Source organism: Entelurus aequoreus, linkage group LG04 (assembly GCF_033978785.1).
Source record: "Entelurus aequoreus isolate RoL-2023_Sb linkage group LG04, RoL_Eaeq_v1.1, whole genome shotgun sequence".
Lineage (NCBI taxonomy): Eukaryota > Metazoa > Chordata > Actinopteri > Syngnathiformes > Syngnathidae > Entelurus > Entelurus aequoreus.
This window is the reverse complement of record NC_084734.1, coordinates 36,699,157-36,720,697: the sequence shown is the minus strand read 5'-3', so window position 1 is coordinate 36,720,697 and position 21,541 is coordinate 36,699,157. Positions and strand designations below refer to the sequence as shown.

The 21,541-nt window shown below is 37.9% G+C and overlaps 1 protein-coding gene across 7 annotated transcripts in view; it reads right to left on the bottom strand.

Annotated features, from left to right (window-relative positions):
- The window catches only part of LOC133648539 (intersectin-2-like), a 99,640-nt gene that overhangs the window by 54,839 nt on the left and 23,260 nt on the right, over positions 1-21,541 (bottom strand). For 6 of the 7 annotated variants that reach the window (XM_062044722.1, XM_062044720.1, XM_062044723.1 and 3 more), the window contains exon 2: positions 9,633-9,707. In XM_062044722.1, coding sequence (XP_061900706.1) covers positions 9,633-9,639 — 7 coding nt within the window. In that variant the 5' untranslated portion in view covers positions 9,640-9,707. Of the gene's footprint in view, positions 1-9,632; positions 9,708-11,151; positions 11,181-21,541 lie in introns of those variants that run through there. The other variant, XM_062044721.1, reaches the window with a different exon arrangement.

Here is a 21,541-nt window from a genome sequence, read left to right as displayed (position 1 = left end):
AGCCCGTTGTTCTTCAACTGTGCTTGTTTTTAAAGGGCTTTATAAATAAAGTTGGTATGGTATGGTATGGTATCCAGGTGAGAGGCATGATTTTAAAATTAACTTTCGGATGCAGCAGCTCAGCATGTCAATATAGCAGCATCAGCTGTCTGTGATCACCGCACTGCTAAAAATAGTGTCTCCATTAGCGTTTATAGTAACAATATTGCTAATACTTGGTTAATATTCCGGTCACAAAATGGAGTATTGTTGCCGGTTTTTGGATGTTTTTTAGAAGGCTTTATGGACGTAATAGTGTACTCCTATTAGCTGCATTGTTAGCCACTTCACACTTGCCATATTTAACGACTTAGAATGCATTAAAAAAAAACATAGCGTATTTTTCGGACTATAAGGCGCACTCCAATTCATACATTTTCTCAAAACTCAACAGTGCACCTCATAACTCGGTGCGCCTAATATACGGAATCATTTTGGTTGTGCTTACTGACCTCAAAGCTATTTTATTTGGAACATGGTGAAATTATAAGTGTGAGAAGTAGATGGCAGTCACACATAAGAGATAAGTGTAGACTGCAATATGACTCAAGTAAACAACACAACAATTTTATATGTTCCATTGAAAATATAGAACATTACACACGGCGCTCAAAAATCCACCAAAATGTTTTAGTACGACTTTGGTAAGCTATGAAGCCGCACCGCTTGATGGATTGTACTGTGCTTCAACATACGAATATTATTATGGTGCGAGCGTATAAGGAATGACATATTATTTGGTGTTTTGTTTCGTAGTATTTTGCAAAAGAGACTTTTCTTACCTTCTGATACTTGCTGATCTGTATTTGGAATCGGCATAAGTCTTGAAAATGTGCGCGCTTCCGCCTTTGTAGTCCGTGCCGTAGTCGATAAGAGTCTTCTTTTTCTCTATCTTCTTGGTTTGGGACATTTATCCTCCGCTGTTGCCATTTCTAATATAAAGTAGTGTAAAGATCTTACGTATATCTGTCAGTAAACTCGCCATGAAAGCGCTAAAACATACCGGTACAGTGAGTTTACATTATTCACCCAAGGAACTTTAGTTATTAGAGAGTTCCGGTCGGACGGTTTTTCACGGGACATATTATTGCACTAGTGAGCCATGGATGAGGAGATGCTACTCAGTTATTGATTTAAGTAAAGTCTGGATGTCATTAAAACAGTTAGCTCCATCTTTTGACACTTCTTCCACTCCCGTCGTTGCACGCTACACCGCTACAACAAAGATAAAAGAGAAAAGATGCTGCCAAAGGTGAGCCACGTAAATAACAGCGCCCACAAAACGGCGCATCCTGAAGCGACTGTCAGAAAGAGGCTTGAAAATGATTTGTAAAACATAATCTATGCGACATTTTGACCAAAGAACCACCATTACATGTTATGTAGACCACAAGGAAGTGTTTTCAATTTAGAAAAATAATAATAATAATATGACCCCTTTAATGCGATCTATAATCCTGTGCGCCTTTTATATGAAAATAGACCTGACTAGACCCACTCATCAGCAGTGCGCCTTATAATCCGGTGCGCCCTATGGTCTGGAAAATACGGTATGTGTTCTTGTCTTTTATAGTTATTGTGATTGATAGGCAAATTTCCATATAAAGTGCAGTTCCACTTTAAATCCTAAATCCCCCAATTTAGGATACATTTTGGTGGAAGGCCTTTTTCAATTGCAGATATTTAGGCGGCATAATTGTCCATCCCAATTATGATGATGTCACCCTTGCACCAGCTCATCTTCCCAATGATTAATGTATAAAAACTCAGGAGTCAGCTCCTTTCAGTCTCGCATATAAAGTACTTTGAGGGATGTGGCTGAGAACTAAATATGCGTTGTAGAACTTTGTACTTCTCTAAGGCTCGCTTTTAATAGGAAATATAGGGATGGGTGATCAATAAATCATGAGAGACTGCATCTAATAAACAGGACAAGACGGCAGAATTATTTAACACCTTCACTGTTGTTTCTGCTGTTCGAAAGCTTTGGAGACGTTTTTATGAGGGAGAAAATTGACCGCTTTGATAGACGTTATTGAGGAGATGATAAATTAAGTCTTCACAGTAGAATAATCAATGATTCTCCTGCCAGGTAAATGTCAACAAAGAGAAGCATCAAGGCAAGTTATGTTTCCTGATAAATTTTTCACGTTATTAGAGATGAACCAGAAAAGATAGTGATTTGGAAAATAAACTATATTTGAATGAGTTATTATGTAATTAACAATTAATTAAATTAATTTGCTATAATGGTCAGTATATTATTTGCAGGGTTATTCAACTATTTTTTAATTAATAAAAAATATATGTATTTAATAATTCAACATATGTATTTATTTTTTATTTGATTGTATTTATTATTTGTTTATTATTTATGTATATATTGTATTAAATATGTATTGTTTATTATTACTTGTTTTTAAAAGTTTTAAGGAGGGTCTTATATTTATTTGTACTATTTCTGATTATTCCTTTTGGTTTGTCTTTAAATGTAATTACTAAAGGAAACACAAAATATGACAAATGTAATAAATACATAAAAACAAATCACAATTCATATAATTATTAATAAGTCCTTGCTAAATAAAACAATTCCTCTTTTAAAATATGAATAGCAAAAAGTTTAATTTTAATGATCCTTAATAAAAGACAAAAAAAGGAAAACATTTATATACTGTACATTTTTAAATTAGTAAAAATCAACATAATTCAATGCGTATATTCATGTACTAGGTTGATGATAGGGTTCAAACAATGATTAAACCACTTTGTGATTACTTTTACTGGTGTGATATTAATCTATTGCACATTTATAGGACTAAGCATGTGTGTGTGTGTGTGTGTGTGTCTGTGTGTGTGTGTGTGTGTGTGTGTGTGTGTGTGTGTGTGTGTGTGTGTGTGTGTGTGTGTGTGTGTGCGTGCGTGCGTGCGTGCGTGCGTGCGTGCGTGCGTGCGTGCGTGCGTGCGTGCGTGCGTGCGTGCGTGCGTGCGTGCGTGCGTGCGTGCGCGCGCGTGCGTGCGTGCGTGCGTGCGTGCGTGTGTGTGTGTGTGTGTGTGTGTGTGTGTGTGTGTGTGTGTGCAGTGTTTAGCGTTCCCATTTATTGTTCCACATGCTACAGGAAATGCCACCCTGCCTGAGCGGAACTTCCCCAAAACTAACCCAAACATTCAATCACTGCAAGCCTGGCACACATGTGCACGCACACATAAGTACCCTGGCCTCGAGATGCAATTGATCAGCAATGTCTTCTAAATAGAGGCAAGTAGAAGTAGAAGCATGCAATAGTTGACCTCAGAGAACCTGCTCACTCTGCCCCAAATCACCATGGCAACGCACCTAAGTATACATGCTAGCTGCTACGCTATCCTCTGACCCACAGAAAGTAGAAGGTAATTAATCTTGCTCATTGATGTGACTACTGTGGTTTAGGAAGTGGGGGCGGCAAGATATTTAGCACAGCCCCGCAGGGACCATCAAATAGGCTGGACTGTGAGGAAGTGGGACGCTGCAAAGCGCCTTATGTAGCAAAGGTTTGATTCCAGGCGGCCAAAGTAACGATGTATGAGCTGTGTTTGTGCGTGTCTCCAAGAAGCGCTACTGTGCGATGTATCCACTTTTTACCAATACACTGTTAATCTGCACTTGTCCAATGTAATAGACGCCCTATATTACATACAACAGCGTAACATTAAAGGGTGGGACAGGAGGACACAAACGTTAGCAATGTGAGCTAAAATGCTAACATTACAGTCCCATTTTAACGGCAACATTATGCTAGGTTAGCCTATTCGCTGAAGGCAAACAACATGATGATCTCCCCACATCTCTGGCTGACTGACGGACCGTTGACAAAGGTGATTTTAGGATGTGTAGCGAATCCCGCTGTTTTACACAGGGTTGCGCGTACACAGGGGGTGAGTTCATTTAGCTAGGGGTGGGTCAGGAAGGAAGTGTGTCTTCCATGATACCACTTTATTATTATTATAACATAATTTGAAAAAGCATTACATACATACATATATATATATATATATATATATATATATATATATATACATCCGTGGTCAAAAGTTTACATACACTTGTGAAGGACATAATGTCATGGCTGTCTTGAGTTTCCAATAATTTCTACGACTCTTATTTTTTTGTGAAAGAATGATTGGAGCACTCTCTCACGGTGAAACAGGGGTTAGTGCATGTGCCTCACAATACGAAGGTCCTGAGTAGTCCTGAGTTCAATCCCGGGCTTTGGATCTTTCTGTGTAAAACAACTTGCACTGAGCCTAGTCTATAAAATCCGCTACACATCCCTGATATCGAAGTACATGTCAAACTACTTCCTTAACGTAAATGACCGCCATAACCACAACACCAGGGGGAGCTCCACTAACCACGTTAAACCCAGATTCCGAACTAACAAAGGTCTTAACTCATTCTCTTTCTATGCCACAACAATGTGGAATGCGCTCCCTACAGGTATAAAAGAAAGGGCATCTCTATCCTCCTTCAAAACCGCAATAAAAGTTCACCTCCAGGCAGCTACAACCCTAAACTAACACCCTCCCCGGATTGCTAATAATCAAATGTAAACAATCAAATGCAGATACTTTTTCTTATGCCTTCTGATCTCTCTCCCACCTCCAAAGACATGCACCTGGGGATAGGTTGATTGGCAACACTAAATTGGCCCTAGTGTTTGAATGTGAGTGTGAATGTTGTCTGTCTATCTGTGTTGGCCCTGCGATGAGGTGGTGACTTGTCCAGGGTGTACCCCACCTTCCGCCCGAATGCAGCTGAGATAGGCTCCAGCACCCCCCGCGACCCCAAAAAGGGACAAGCGGTATAAAATGGATGGATGGATGATTGGAGCACATTCTTGCTTGTCACAAAAAACATTCATGAAGTTTGGTTCTTTTATGAATTTATTATGGGTTTACTGAAAATGTGACCAAATCTGCTGGGTCAAAAGTATACATACAGAAACATACATTATCAATTTTGGTGATGTAGAAAAGTTACAATCAAATCAAATTAGCTTCATGGCATGGCCTCTTAACTTCATGTGAGTGATTATGATTGACGACACCTGTTGACTTCTCTGAGCCCATTTAAATATGGCTCATGTGATGCAGTCATTAGACTCGGTTACAAACGCGACAATGGTTAAGTCAAAGGAACTCAGCACAGATCTGAGAAAACAAATCATTGACTTGAACAAGTCAGGAAAGTCCCTTGGAGCCATTTCAAAGCAGCTTAAGGTCCCAAGAGCAACTGTGCAAACAATTGTTGATAAGTATAAAGTGCATTGCACAGTTTTGTCACTGCCACGATCAGCAAGAAAACGCAAGCTATCACCTGCTGCTGAGAGAAAATTGGTCAGGATGATCAAGAGTCAACCGAGAACCACCAAAAAGCAGGTCTGCAATGAATTGGAAGCTGCTGGAACACAGGTGTCAGTGTCGACAGTCAAGCGTGTTTTGCATCACCATGGACTGAGAGGCTACCATGCAAGAAGGAAGCCCTTGCTCCAGAAGCGACACCTTAAGGCTCGTCTAAAGTTTGCTGCTGATCACATGGACAAAGATAAGACCTTCTGGAGGAATGTTCTGTGGTCAGATGAAACAAAAATTGAGCTGTTTGGCCACAATACACAGCAATATGTTTGGAGGAGAAAAGGTGAGGCCTTTAATCCCAGGAACACCCTGCTTACCGTCAAGCATGGGGGTGGTAGTATTATGCTCTGGGCCTGTATTGCTGCCAATGGAACTGGTGATTTACAGAGAGTAAATGGGACAATGAAAAAGGAGGATTACCTCCAAATTCTTCAGGTCAAACTAAAATCATCAGTCCGGAGGTTGGGTCTTGGGCGCAGTTGGGTGTTCCAACAGGACAATGACCCCAAACACACGTCAAAAGTGGTAAAGGAATGACTAAATCAGGCTAGAATTAAGGTTTTAGAATGGCCCTCCCAAAGTCCTGACTTAAACGTATGGACAATGCTGAAGAAACAAGTCCATGTCAAAAAAACAACAAATTTAGCTGAACTGCACCAATTTTGTCAAGAGGAGTGGTCAGATTGCCAGAAGCTTGTGGATGACTACCAAAAGCGCCTTATTGCAGTGAAACTTGCCAAGGGACATGTAACCAAATATTAACATTGCTGTATGTATACTTTTGACCCAGCAGATTTGGTCACATTTTCAGTAGACTCATAATAAATTCATAAAAGAACCAAACTTCATGAATGTTTTTTGTGACCAACAAGTATGTGCTCCAATCACTCTATCACAAAAAAATAAGAGTTGTAGAAATGTTTGGAAACTCAAGACAGCCATGACATTATGTTCTTTACAAGTGTATGTAAACTTTTGATCACGACTATATATATATATATATATATATATATATGATAGACAGATATATGGATAGATAGATACACAACATTTACACTCACATTTACACACGGGGGCCAATTTAGTGTTGGCAATCAACCTATCCCCAGGTGCATGTTTTTGGAGGTGGGAGGAAACCAGAGTTCCCGGAAGGAACCCACGCAGTCACGGGGAGATCATGCAAACTCATTGAATCAATAATTAACTAGATCAAATAAAACATAAATAAATAAATACATTATTAAAATGTTTTTAATGTTCCAATCTAATGAGTCAATTCCAGTATAAGCTGCAATACTACACAGAGCGTATATAAAAACACCCCTCAAACCACGCGGGTCCTTAAGCCAATATTGAGCAAATACAAACACAGCTTCTGCAGCAGAGGTGCCTGCATGGAATTTCAACCGACTGACATAAGAAGTGTTGTTTTACTTCCCTTTGTGAGCATCGTCGTATTGGCGCTGCCTGCCCGCCCTCAGGGGGGGAACCTTTCATAACTATTTACAAACAAGGTGCCTCACCTGTGGAGGCATATAGGCTCTTATGGATGCACAAAACCAATGTTCCTGCTTTCTCATGACCATGTTGCTTGGCACTTGTTTAAGAGGGTGTTGCTAATGACTACACATCATAGCACTTTGTTATTAATAAGCAGGGATGTTACTACAAGCCTGGTTGCCAAGGGGATGTTTTGTTGTTCAAGCAAAACACGGCGGTGCTCTGCTGGCCTCGTTATCCACCATCCATGCATCTGTTAATGACATTTGTGGCATCCCTTATGGGTTGTGGCCAAAATGCTAATATACAGTGGTACCTCTAGTAAAGAGTGCTTTCAGATAAGGGCTGTCCCTCGGCTAGTTGTTATGCTTTAAGTTGCAAGCAAACATTTTAGTTGCAAGCGTCCCCACCATTAGTTGGCATAGTAAATGTCACAGTAAACCCCGTAAGATCCGACCAAAAAATCCAGTCTTACTCGCTACAGCATTAGCTTATAGCTAAAGATCGACATAAGTTTGTTTTCCAACCATTGGAGGGAAGAATGTGAGTGTGAAGGACAGTGCGGAGAATAAGTTGTTAATGGGGTTTGTGATTTGTGGGGCGGCGTGGGTCAGAGGGTAGAGCGGCCGTCCAGAAACTTGAGGGTTCCGGGTACGAATACAGCTTCTGCCATCACTGCCTTTGTGTCCTTGGGCAAGACACGTCACACACTCGGTTTGTAAAGCGGTGTGAGTGTCTAGAAAAGCGCTATATAAATTTAAGCCATTATTGAAGTCACTGAATTCAAGAAATAATTAATCAAAAACATGACAGCGCGCGCAGCTAACTTGGCTAAGCAGTTGGAGTGTATCACTGCTAGCCTGCACTATATTGAAGCAGAATGAGTCAATAACACCATTCAAGGATGTTAAAATAATACATTTTTAATATTGTTTATCCATGAAAATATGGAAAAGCTGCTGATGGTGTGTTTGACAGAAACAGCTGGTAAGAGATACCGTAGAAGTCCACTCCCCAAGTTAAATACTGCACATTATTATTACTACATTACTTTATAAAAAATACTGTAGATGTTCGTAGTACCTTCTATTGTATTATTTTTATACAATCGTTATCTAAAACTTTAATTTCTTTTCAAAAGGCATGTTACATTCGTCGTGGCTTGTGCAGCCCTTTGAGACACTTGTGATTAAGGGCCATATAAATAAACTTTGATTGATTGATTAATTGATTGATTGACATGTTAAATTTGTGATGACTTTTGGGGGGGTGAAAGCGCAAATTTAATTGATTTGAATGGGAGAGAGGTGTTTTGAGCTATGAGCTTCGTCACACAACCAATTAAGCTCACATGTTGAGGTATTACATGTAAGAGAGATATTCTCTTGCTCCAACTTTACACACATGTGCTTGTCAGTCCGCTAAAGAAATGTACCCAATTGGGTGTTTTTTTAGCTCAACATCAAAAAGTTAAAATGTTTTTGTAGACGTGTGTGAGAAATTTCAAGTCAATTTGACTTATGGGGTTTAATAGCAGCACCATCACCAATAATGGGTACTAAATGTGGTACTTTTATAAATACGACCAAATTCCATACGAATTCATGTGAAAACAAACGGTGCCATAATTTGATACCTTTGTTGTACAAAACGCCACTTCCGATTGAAGGCTTGACACTGAAATATTCCATGCCAACAAAGTAAGCGCTCAAATGTAAGGCTCCACTTTTCAAATAGCGCCCACTCGATGCTAATTTAGATGTATGCCATATACATGCTACTGATTAGCACTAGTGTTTTCACATGGTGATTTCAACACCTCCAAATTTGGTAATCAAAACTAAAACTGAGATGCCTGTTACAATCAATAAATATTTACAGTAAAAACACTTTGTAAGGCACAAAAAAGACAAACCAGCACATTCAACTTAATGGCGAAGACTACTTCCTGACTACGGCGACACACGCAGGACAAACTGAAATGAATGCATACTTGCAAATAAGACTCAGAAGTGTAAGAAAACAAGATATAACAGGACAGCAAAAGTATCATTATGAGCTCACTGTTATATAAAACAATATATCATGAAACACGTTAACATTTATTAACATATGAACACAAGTACCAAAAATTGGTACTGTTGAGTACCAGTATCAATTCCTAAGTAGCCGGAATTGGAATTTCTCAAAAGTAGCCATCACGTGTTAATATTATTCATGTCTATGTAACTAGCAGTTGCTACATATACAGTGATCACATGTTGCAGAGTTAAGTTATATCTTGAGGTCACAGAAATACTTTGACATAAATGATCAAAATCTTCTTCTTAGACAAGATCCATTAATAGCTGGCCATAAATCAACATTGTTATTCACCCGTTCTGTTTCTTGTGTGAGTGTTTGGACCACAAGCTTGTAAATAAAGTTTTCTGGTACAGTTGCCCAATATTGTCGACTGTCCAATGAGAGTGTCCTGTGTCCATATTGCCATACTATTAGGTGTATTTGTCAGAAAAACAATAGCACAGGCAACAGAGTAAAGGTGCAAATGTTCACCCTTTTGTGTGCAGCGGTTCAGTAATATATAGAAGGTAGCTTCCAAAAACAAATACATACGTAGGCGATAAATGTCCACGGTTTATTTTAGCCTCGAGGCTAAAAAAGATGCCTGGGTTGCATCCTTAAAAGGTGTAACTTACCATTCATGGCTGCAGGTGGAGGTGCAGAGAAGGGTGCGGGGGGGTCCTGCACACGACTGGCTAGCTCTCAGACATCTGCAGGGAGAGGAAGTGACATGACTGAGTGTGTGCCATGTCTGTGCAAGGTGTGAGCATGCGAGTCCGACAAGAGTGGAAGACATAAAAAAACAAAAGTGACGTTCTGGAGGGACGCCGCGCAAACATCTTTGATCACAAGGCAGCAGTCTTCGGGTGGGCGCCGTCTATCTTGATTTCCCGAGTGGCATTTAGTACTTCAGCACTGTCAACATCCATCTTGGCCTCGTCTTCACTTGGCTCAATTGCAACAGAAGAGATTGTTCTTTCCCGAAAAGATTCACACTTGGCTCCTACTGCTGACACTTTCTCCAATAGTGTCCAGGGATGGACGACAGACACTTCATTAGCTCCAATACATAACAGTAAAAAAAAAATTCTTAATTTACAAAGTTGTTGTATTTCCTGAAATTAATTTCTTGAAGTCGTGCCTAATTAAATCAAAATACACTACATTGCCATAAGTATTTGGCCACCCATCCAAATGATCAGAATCAGGTGTCCTAATCACTTGGCCCTGCCACAGGTGTATAAAATCAAGCACTGAGGCATGGAGACTGTTTCTACAAACATTTGTGAAAGAATGGGCCGCTCTCAGGCGCTCAGTGATTTCCAGCGTGGAACTGTCATAGGATGCCACCTGTGCAACAAATCCAGTCGTGAAATCTCCTCGCTCCTAAATACTCCAAAGTCAACTGTCGGCTTTATTATAAGAAAATGGAAGAGTTTGGGAACAACAGAAACTCAGCCACAAAGTGGTAGGCCACGTAAACTGACAGAGTGACAAAGAGTCAGCGAATGCTGAAGCGCATTGTGCAAAGAGGTCGCCAACTTTCTGCACAGTCAGTTGCTACAGAGCTCCAAACTTCATGTGACCTTCCAATTAGCCCACGTACAGTACGCAGAGAGCTTCATGGAATGGGTTTCCATGGCCGAGCAGCTGCAACTTAGCCATACATCACTAAGTTCAATGCAAAGTGTCAGATGCAGTGGTGTAAAGCAGTGGTCCCCAACCACCGATTGGAACTGGGCCGCACAAGAATTTAAAAATAAATAAATAAATAAATAAATAAATAAATAAATAAATAAATTATTTTTTATGAAATCAACATAAAAAACACAATATCCATCCATCCATTTTCTACCGCTTATTCCCTTCGGGGTCGCGGGGAGCGCTGGAGCCTATCTCAGCTACAATCGGGCGGAAGGCGGGGTACACCCTGGACAAGTCGCCACCTCATCGCAGGGCCAACACAGATAGACAGACAACATTCACACTCACATTCACACACTAGGGCCAATTTAGTGTTGCCAATCAACCTATCCCCAGGTGCATGTCTTTGGAGGTGGGAGGAAGCCGGAGTACCCGGAGGGAACCCACGCAGTCACGGGGAGAACATGCAAACTCCACACAGAAAGATCCAGAGGCCGGGATTGAACTCACAACTACTCAGGACCTTCGTATTGTGAGGCAGACGCACTAACCCCTCTTTCACCGTGCTGCCCTAAAAAAACACAATATATACATTCTATATCAATATAGATCAATACAGCCTGCAGGGATACAGTCCGTAAGCACACATGATTGTATTTATTTATGTAAAAAAATAATAATAATAAAAAATAAAAAATAATTTTTTTTTTTTTTTTTTTGTATATCATCATGTGTAGTGTTTTGATTGTGGAATTGTGTTTCAAATGTTTTTTTCTAATCAATAATAATATATTTTTTTAAAATACCCCTTTTACTAATATTGTATTTATTTTTAAATGTTACAAACTTTAAATAGATTCAAATTAAGGTTGCAGCTAGGGCTGGGCGATATATCGATATACTTGATATACTCGATATATCGCAGGTTTGTCTCTGTGCGATATAGAAAATGACTATATGTTCTCACACAGTTGCTTTTAGCTGCGGGCATTACACTACATGCGTTTCTCACTCTTTATTGTATCTCCTTCTCACAGAGACGTAAACAAGTGCACCTTCTTACACACGTCACGCGTGCAACGTCACACGCCCTCCCCGAGCAGAGAGGTAGCTACATGGGTAACATTAGCTGTGATGCTAACGGTGCGTTGCGAGTGGTAATACGAGAGAGAGACGGTGCGAATCTGGTTACAAATGGAGGAAGAATTAATTCCCAAGAAAAACAGCACGGGGTGCATCGTCTGGCGGTGGTTTGGCTTCAAGCGGGAATACGTTGAACAATTATGCGGCAAAAGCGTTGCTACAAAAAGTAGCAGCACTGCTATTTTGTAGCATCATTTGAAAAGTCACCCGCTAGAGAATGAAGAGTGCTTGAAACTGCATGTCAACATCTCTGTTCTGTGCCACACCCACAAAATGCCGAAGCAACAATTTCCAGATCAACACCGTATGAAAAAAAAGTCAACAACGGAAGGAGATAACGTCCGCAGGAACCTACCACAGAACAAATGACATACACTATTTGATTTCCTATTATGCAGCTCATTTTTATTTGACAGTTTTTGAAATATCTTGTGTGACATCATGCACAAAAGTGCACTTTATTTGTCTTAAACGATTGTAGTGGTGTTCTGTACAAAAAGTGCACTTTAATTTAGTGTTGTTTTGATATGTCATCTTAGTGACATCATGCTCAAAAGTGCACTAATAGCTTGTTTTAAAATGCCTCCGACAATCTTGCACTTTCTGTTTTGGAAATGACATGAATGTTTGTGCCACTGCTTAATAACTGTTTAATAAATACAGTTTTACTATATTGACTTAGTTGGGATTTCCCTCTCTGCATGAAAGTTTAAAATGAGCATATATTAATGCAGTATGAACAAGAATGTTTTAATGTAGACACATGGAATCATCATACTGCTGTGATTATATGCATCAAGTGTTCATTCAAGGCTAAGGCATAATATTGCGATACATATCGTGTATCGTGACATGGCCCAAAAATATTGAGATATTAATAAAAGGCCATATCACCCAGCCCTAGTTGCAGCTATCGATTATTTCAGTAATTTATTGATTAGTTTGTTTGATTAATCGAGTAATTGGATAAAACACATTTTATAGTATAAGGGAACTTGCGCAATTTTTGGGGAATTTTGCCTATCATTCACAATGCTTATGTGAGACAAGAACACATTATTTCTCTTTTTTATGCATTTTAATCTGTAATATACGGCTTGTAGTAGACCGCTAACAATGGCGGTGATGGGGATTCAATCTATTCTAAATTACGATCCAGAACCTTATATTGTCCATTTAGATGATTAATTCTGCATAATCAACACAGAAAAAAAAGTGCCACAAACGAGCGTCTGCGTCGATCCAAGCCTCTGAAGCTAAATAGAATGTCATAGTTGTCCAACTTCTCGATGTATGGCCACAACGTTCTACTATACAAGTGAGAGGTATGATTTATAATCTAGAAATAACTTTTACCAACTCAGAGGCGATGCAGAAACTCGACGGCCCAGCATGGCACCTCTAAAAGTAGTTCCTCTGTGTTAGCGCTTATAATAACAGTCGCTAAAACTTGATCAATATGCAGGTCACAACATCCAGATGGAGTATTGTTGGTCATTTTTGGATGTTTTTACAGGACTTTATGGGTGGAATAGATTATTGCCATTGGCTACATTGTTAGCTGTCTTTTACGAGTCGTATTTTACAAATTAGAATTAATTTTTAAAAAAGGAAAACATATGTGTTTGTGTGTTACATTGGGATTGTGAACGTGCAGTTGCCCCTTAATGCGTAATTTAGGGAAAATTAGTAAACTAATAAATTTTTATATTTACTCATTATATAACCTTTTTTTTTTTTTTACTCAAACGATTGATAAAAGCTTTTTTTCTTAAATGAATTAATCGTTGCAGCCCTAATCTGAATAAATGTAAAACATGTTTCAACTGTGTTAAATGGTAAAATTCATGAAGTGTCAGGACCTTCAGTTCCACTCCTATACTTTAGGTGGTGATAATAAGCATTGCAAAGTGTTTCCGTCCCTTAACACTTTTATCTGCTGTTTCTTATTATATAAATGATAACAACATAATAAATACATTAGTCTTCATAATATGACATACAATTGTTTAAATTGGATTTTAACAACTATTTTGAAATATATAATAATCATCAATTCTTTTTTTTAAATGCTTTGGGGATGTCCAAAGAGTGGCCTTTGGGCAGAAAATGTAAATAATGGACCAAAACACAAAATATAAAGACAACTAATAACACCGTTATTAGTTGTAATAATACATAATGTTGGATATGGAGATCATACACACCCTTTATTTATTTACTCAAAAATATTAAAATTCAACGAATTGGTGCATTTGCAAACAGATAACATATTGTTCAAAGCAAACTATAACCTGCTACCCAAGAATGTACAACAATTCTTCTCAACAAAAGAGGAACAATATAACCTTAGAGAAAATGTTATTTAAAACATTAACTATATATGCACCTACAATAAGCATATCTGTATGTGGAATTAAATTGTGGAATGGATTAAGCAAGGAAATTAGACAAAGCACTAATATGATTCACTTTAAGAAACTGTTCAAACTGCAAGTCATCACAAAGTACAAATAAGAATTAAGATAAACATCTTGAACTTTAAAAAAAAAATGAGATAATGATTACTTATGTATTTAATATTTGTTTACTTACTTATGTTATATTGTATTTATTTATTCACTGTTCTGAGTTTAGTTGAGTTGAGTTGAGTTTATTTCGAACATGCAAGCATACAACATGATACATCACAATTTCCAGTTTCTCTTTTCAACATGTTCGAAAAGGAGTAGGAAGAAGCAGAGCTTATTTAATCCTACCCCTTTTCTTTTACATAACAGTTGCTAAACTTTTTTGTTCACTTCCTGTTCTCAATTTATTCACAATGTACTCCATAAGTAATCACAATAAAAATAAATAGATAAATAATAATTGGTGAAGTAAGTTACATTTCATATGATGAGATAAGTAAGATTATTTTGAGAGTGAAAGAATGGATGAATTAAATAAATTCAGAATGTTTATCATGGTTCTTCTTCTTTGTACTTTGTAAACACTTTAAATTTGAAGAGTTTCTTGAAGTGGATCATATTAGTACATTGTTTGATTGCTTTGCTTAATCCATTCCATAATTTAATTCCACATACTGATATACTGAAGGTCTTAAGTGTTGTACGTGCGTACAAATGTTTTAAATTACATTTTTCTCTAAGATTATATTTCTCCTCTTTTTTTGAGAAGAATTGTTGTATATTCTTGGGTAGCAGGTTATAGTTTGCTTTGTGTATAATTTTAGCTGTTTGCAAATTCACTATGTCGTGGAATTTCAGTATCTTTGATTCAATAAATAAAGGATTTGTATGTTCTCTATATCCAACATTATGTATTATTCTAACTGATCTTTTTTGTAACACCGTCAATGAATGAAGTGTACTTTTGTAGTTATTTCCCCATATTTCTACACTGCAACTCAGATATGGTAACACTGGTGAGCAGTAGAGAATATGAAGTGCTTTTTTGTCTAGAACATGTTTTGCTTTTTTCATTATTGACGTGTTTCTTGCTACTTTATGTTGTATATTTTTTACGTGAGGTTTCCAGTTCAATTTATCATCAATCATTATACCTAGAAATTTGGTTTCATTTACTCTTTCAATTTCTTTTCCGTCTATTTGTATTTGTGTTTGACTTTCTCTTCTACTGTTACCAAATAGCATTATTTTAGTTTTACTGAGATTCAACGATAGTCTGTTTTTGTCAAACCATCTTTTTAGTTTGTTAATTTCTTCTGTTATTATTTGTATTAACTTCTGTGTGTTCTCTCCTGAACAAAACGCTGTTGTATCATCCGCAAATAGTACTAACTTTAAATCTTTTGTAACTTTACAAATGTCATTTATATAGAGATTGAATAATTTAGGTCCTAGTATTGATCCCTGAGGTACACCACAGGATATATTTAGCGTTGTAGACGTGTGTTCGCCTAGCTTCACGTATTGTTTCCTGTTCGTTAGATAACTTCTTATCCAGTTTAAGACTAACCCTCTGATGCCATATCGTTCTAGTTTTTTGATTAAAATATTGTGATTAATAGTGTCAAATGCTTTAGTTAGATCCATGAACACTGCTGCTGCACATTTTTTACTATCTATTGCATTGGTAATTTCTTCTGTAATTTAAATTAAAGCCATTGAAGTTGAAACATTAGCTCTGTATCCATATTGGTTCTCTTCGAGTATTCTATTTTTATTTATGAAACTCTCTAATCTGTTATTGAACAGTTTTTCAATGATTTTAGAAAACTGTGGAAGTAAAGAAACAAGTCTATAATTTGTAAATTGATGTTTGTCTCCAGTCTTATAAATTGGTGCAACTTTAGCTATTTTCATTTTGTTTGGAAAAGTACCTGTTTGAAATGATAGGTTACTAATATACATTAATGGTCCTGAGATCTCTTCTATAACCTTTTTTATCGTTTCCATATCAATTCCGTTACAATCAGTTGAAGTCTTAGATTCACATTTTTTCACGATTGTAACTATTTCCTCCTGTGTCACATTACTGAGGAACATGGAGTTGGGATTTCGCTCTATGGTATCATTATAGTCCTCGATTGAAACTGGGTCTGGAATCCTTTCTTCCAATTTTGGTCCAATATTTACAAAATAATTATTGAAGCTTTCAACTACTTCCTTTATGTTGTCATTTTTTTTATTTCCGTCTAAGAAGTATTGGGGGTAGTCCCTCTTTGTGCCATTTTTGATAATGCTATTAAGGATGCCCCATGTTGCTCTCATGTTATTTTTGTTTCTATCCAATAATTCACTGTAATATTATTTTCTACATGATCGTATTATGTCTGTTAACTTGTTTTTATACTTTTTGTACTTAATTTCTGCCTGTGTAGTTTTTTGTGCTACAAATTTCCTATATAGTGTATTCTTCTTCTTACGAAAATTTTTTCATCCTTTTGTCATCCATGGTTGATTATTCTTTCTCTGCTTGTTACTGAGTTGTATCCATGGACAATGTTTGTCATAAAGTATTATGAACTTGTATAATAAATGTTCATATGCTTCATCAACCTCTTTTTCATTGTACACATTGTCCCAATATTGCTTTTGTAGCTCAATTTTGAAGGCAATCATCCTCTTCTCTGTGCACAGTCTTCGAAATGTCCTCTTGTCTTCCATGTTCTTCTTGTAGTTTCCATCATATATTGTAAAAACTGGCAGATGATCACTAATGTCGGTTATAAGTAGACCACTTGTAGTGTTATTATCAAAATCATTGGTAAAAATATTATCAATAAGCGTGGCACATTGTCCTGTGATTCTGCTTGGCTTTGTGATTTTAGGATATAGACTGATGCTGTACATTGTATCAATGAAGTAGACTTTTTCTTGTTGGGGTTCAATAAGTCAATATTAAAGTCACCACATAAGAACATTATTCTTTGACCATTGTCCATGTAAGTTGCTTTGATCCATTCTTCAAATGTTTCTATACTTGACTTAGGTGATCTATATATACAACTAATGAAAATGTTTTTGCTTTTTTTCTGACATATTTCAATGGTTATACATTCTAAGATATTATCTATAGCAAATGACATGTTTTTTACCACTTTGTAGTTCAGGTTCTTCATCACGTACACAGCTACTCCTCCTCCATTTTTGTTGGTTATGTTGATGTAGTTAAGTTCATATCCTTCCAGATCAAAATCTATTCCTTTTTTATCATCAATCCATGTTTCTGTGACAGCAATCACTTTGAAGGGTTCGTTGATGTGTTCCAAAAAGTTCTTAATGTTGTTGTAATTTGCATACAAGCTTCTGCTATTAAAATTAATAATTAAAAATGTGTTATCACATTCAATGTTGCTATTATATTGATCATCTGTATAATAAAAATTATTATTACTGATGTGGGAGAAAAAATGTGTATCTGGATCTATATCATTTTCCAAATCCTGGTTTTTGTGATCTTTGTTGCAGAAATGGTTTAGTTCCATATTTTCTTGTTCAACAATCTTTGATGTTGTTTCAATAATCTCTATAAGTGTAGGTGGATGCAATCCTGAATGTAGGTCCTCTTGTTTAGTCGTCCCTTGGAACATAGTAGTGTCGATGCTGGGTGTTTGTTTTCTGTCAGAGTCCATTATCATCGTTGTTGTGGAAGCTGTTTCAACTTTAAAATTGTCCAGGTCCTTGATGTCATGGACAACCATAACTCTTGCTTCTGGACCTCCATTCAGCTTGATGTAGATTTTACAGTTGGCGCTCCAAGTTCCCTGGATTTTTCCCTCCTTTCTCAAGTCGCGTGCTTTCTTGGCAATTCCAGCATTACGTTTTGTGAGATGCTCATTCATGTACACATTTGTTCCCTTCAGCTTCTTTCCCTGTCTCAGCAGTGCCATTTTAGATTTTCTGTTTACGAGTTTCACAAGCACGACTGGAGTGGCGTTGTTTCTTCCGTTCAGTGGGATGCATGTTTCAATGGTATTAATGTCAATTTCAATTTCCTTTGATTGCAGAAAGTTGACCACTTGCTGTTCTGCTGAGACCATATCCATTTCATCAGGTTCACCTTCATTATTCACAGCTTTCGCATAGGATCTTGGTTTAATTCGGTGCCCTGTCACGATGATATCATTCATTCGTTTGTCCTGATCCATTTCATCTATGATATTCCTCAGCATTTTGTTGTCTTCTCGAAGGATCTTCATTTGTTTGCTCATTTCAGTGGCTTCATTATTTCTTCTGTTGTTCTGAGATTGCAGATTTTCTATATTTTGCTGCAGACTTTTCACATCTTGTTGGTGTTCTGCTGTTACTTTTCTCAGATATTCTTTCATTTCTTCTTTCATTTCGTTAAGTTTTTGTAGTATCGCTTCTTCAATCAATCAATGTTTATTTATATAGCCCTAAATCACAAGTGTCTCAAAGGGCTGTACAAGCCACAACAACATCATGTCCTGTGTCCAACCTCAAATCTTGTTCCCAGTTGTGTTCTGTGTCAGCTGACCCCGAACGTTTCGGGATTTCAATCTTTCCTTTACCTTTTCGCATCGCGGCAGTCGCTGACGTCAGAGCCTCTTGTATCTTAACGGCAGTTGCTTCTTTGGCGACTTGCGGCACTTTAACTTGTTTTTTCCAACAATTTCGTATCTTGCGCCGTTCAGAGATCAATTTGAGGTGTCAGCCTGTCAACTTATATCACTCTGCGACGTCGGGATCACTTTAAAACAACTGTAAACTCGCCGTAGCTTTTGGTTGCTAGGCAACCGCTTTGAACTGCGGCAAGGCGCCCTTGGCTTGAGGCTAACGGCTCTTCCACTCGCCTTATTTCAGCGTATCAGTGCCTCTCTACTGTCCAAAATCGGATCGAAGATGCCAGGTGACTCTCCTGTGGCTGTGATCGCAAATCAGTGGTCAAAATCTTCAGATTTAACAAAAAACTCCGGTAGCAGAAGCGGAGCCTTTTTCTTTTGCGTCCTTTCTCATTGACAGGAAGTGACGTGTTACAAACAAAGAACAAAGAAATGGGATAAAACTGCCATGATATGAAAATGGGTAGGATAAGCTCTGCTTCTTCCTACTCCTTTTCAGACGTGCTGTAATGAAAAAACTGGAAATATGTGATGCATTACAATGTAATTGTATTGTAAGCATGTTCGAAATAAACTGTAACTGAACTGAACAGTTTGTCTTGCAATGTTTGTTTAAGCCTTTTTAGAAGATTACAGTTGAGACACTCCTGCTTTACACCTAATAAATGCCTGTCAGGCTCTGCAGTTGAGTAAATACCATAGGGCTGTCAAAGTTACCGCCTTAACTCATGTGATTAATCACAAAACATTATCGCATTAAAGGCCTACTGAAATGATTTTTTTTATTTAAACAGGAATAGCAGATCCATTCTATGTGTCATACTTGATCATTTCGCGATATTGCCATATTTTTGCTGAAAGGATTTAGTAGAGAAAATCGACGATAAAGTTCGCAACTTTTGCTCGCTGATAAAAAAAAGCCTTGCCTGTACCGGAAGTAGCGTGACGTCACAGGAGCTAGTATTCCTCACAATTCCCCATTGTTTACAATGGAGCGAGAGAGATTCGGACCGAGAAAGTGATGATTACCCCATTAATTTGAGCGAGGATGAAAGATTTGTAGATGAGGAACGTTACAGTGAACGACTTGAGAGGCAGTGATTGACGTATCTTTTTTCGCTCTGACCGTAACTTAGGTACAAGCTGGCTCATTGGATTCCACACTCTCCTTTTTATATTGTGGATCACGGATTTGTATTTTAAACCACCTCGGATACTATATCCTCTTGAAAATGAGAGTCGAGAACGCGAAATGGACATTTAAAGTGACTTTTATCTCCAAGACAATACATCGGTGACACACTTAGCTACTGAGCTAGCGCGATAGCATCGTTCTCAAATGAAGATAGAAACAAAATAAATAAACCCCTTAATGGAAGGATAGATAGAAAATTAACAATACTATTAAACCGTGGACATGTAAATACACGGTTAATGATTTCCAGGCTGGCGAAGGTTAACAATGCTGTGCTAACGACGCCATTGAAGCTAACTTAGCAACCAGACCTCACAGAACTATGTACACTCTCCTTTTTCTATTGTGAATCACAGATTTGTATTTTAAACCACCTCGGATACTATATCCTCTTGAAATTGAGAGTCGAGCACGCGAAATGGACATTTAAAGTGACTTTTATCTCCAAGACAATACATCGGTGACACACTTAGCTACTGAGCTAGCGCGATAGCATCGTTCTCAAATGAAGATAGGAACAAAATAAATAAACCCCTTAATGGAAGGATAGATAGAAAATCAACAATACTATTAAACCGTGGACATGTAAATACACGGTTAATGATTTCCAGGCTGCCGAAGGTTAACAATGCTGTGCTAACGACGCCATTGAAGCTAACTTAGCAACCAGACCTCACAGAACTATGTACTCTCTCCTTTTTCTATTGTGAATCACAGATTTGTATTTTAAACCACCTCGGATACTATATCCTCTTGAAAATGAGAGTCGAGCACGCGAAATGGACATTTAAAGTGACTTTTATCTCCAAGACAATACATCGGTGACACACTTAGCTACTGAGGTAGCGCGATAGCATCGTTCTCAAATGAAGATAGAAACAAAATAAATAAACCCTTTAATGGAAGGATAGATAGAAAATCAACAATACTATTAAACCGTGGACATGTAAATACACGGTTAATGATTTCCAGGCTGGCGAAGGTTAACAATGCTGTGCTAACGACGCCATTGAAGCTAACTTAGCAACTAGACCTCACAGAACTATGTACACTCTCCTTTTTCTATTGTGAATCACAGATTTGTATTTTAAACCACCTCGGATACTATATCCTCTTGAAAATGAGAGTCGAGCATGCGAAATGGACATTTAAAGTGACTTATCTCCAAGACAATACATCGGTGACACGCTTAGCTACTGAGCTAGCGCGTAGCATCGTTCTCAAATGAAGATAGAAACCCATCAACAGCCGTGCTCACCTGCATTCCAGCGATCAACGGCACGACGAAGGACTTGGGTGGGTTTGGCGGCAAGCATCGGCTAGGCGTCAGGGTAAGTAGTCCTTGTTGTGTTGCTGTAAGTATTGTAATGCCCCGCAGTGGAGAAGGAGTCACACAGACGAGGAAGCGCTGCTCAATCGCTTTATTAAAAAGCGGTAACTGCTTGTAGTTCAAAAAGTAACGCACACACATACACGAGCTGCTGTTAGCCAAAGCTCACACACACAAGCTC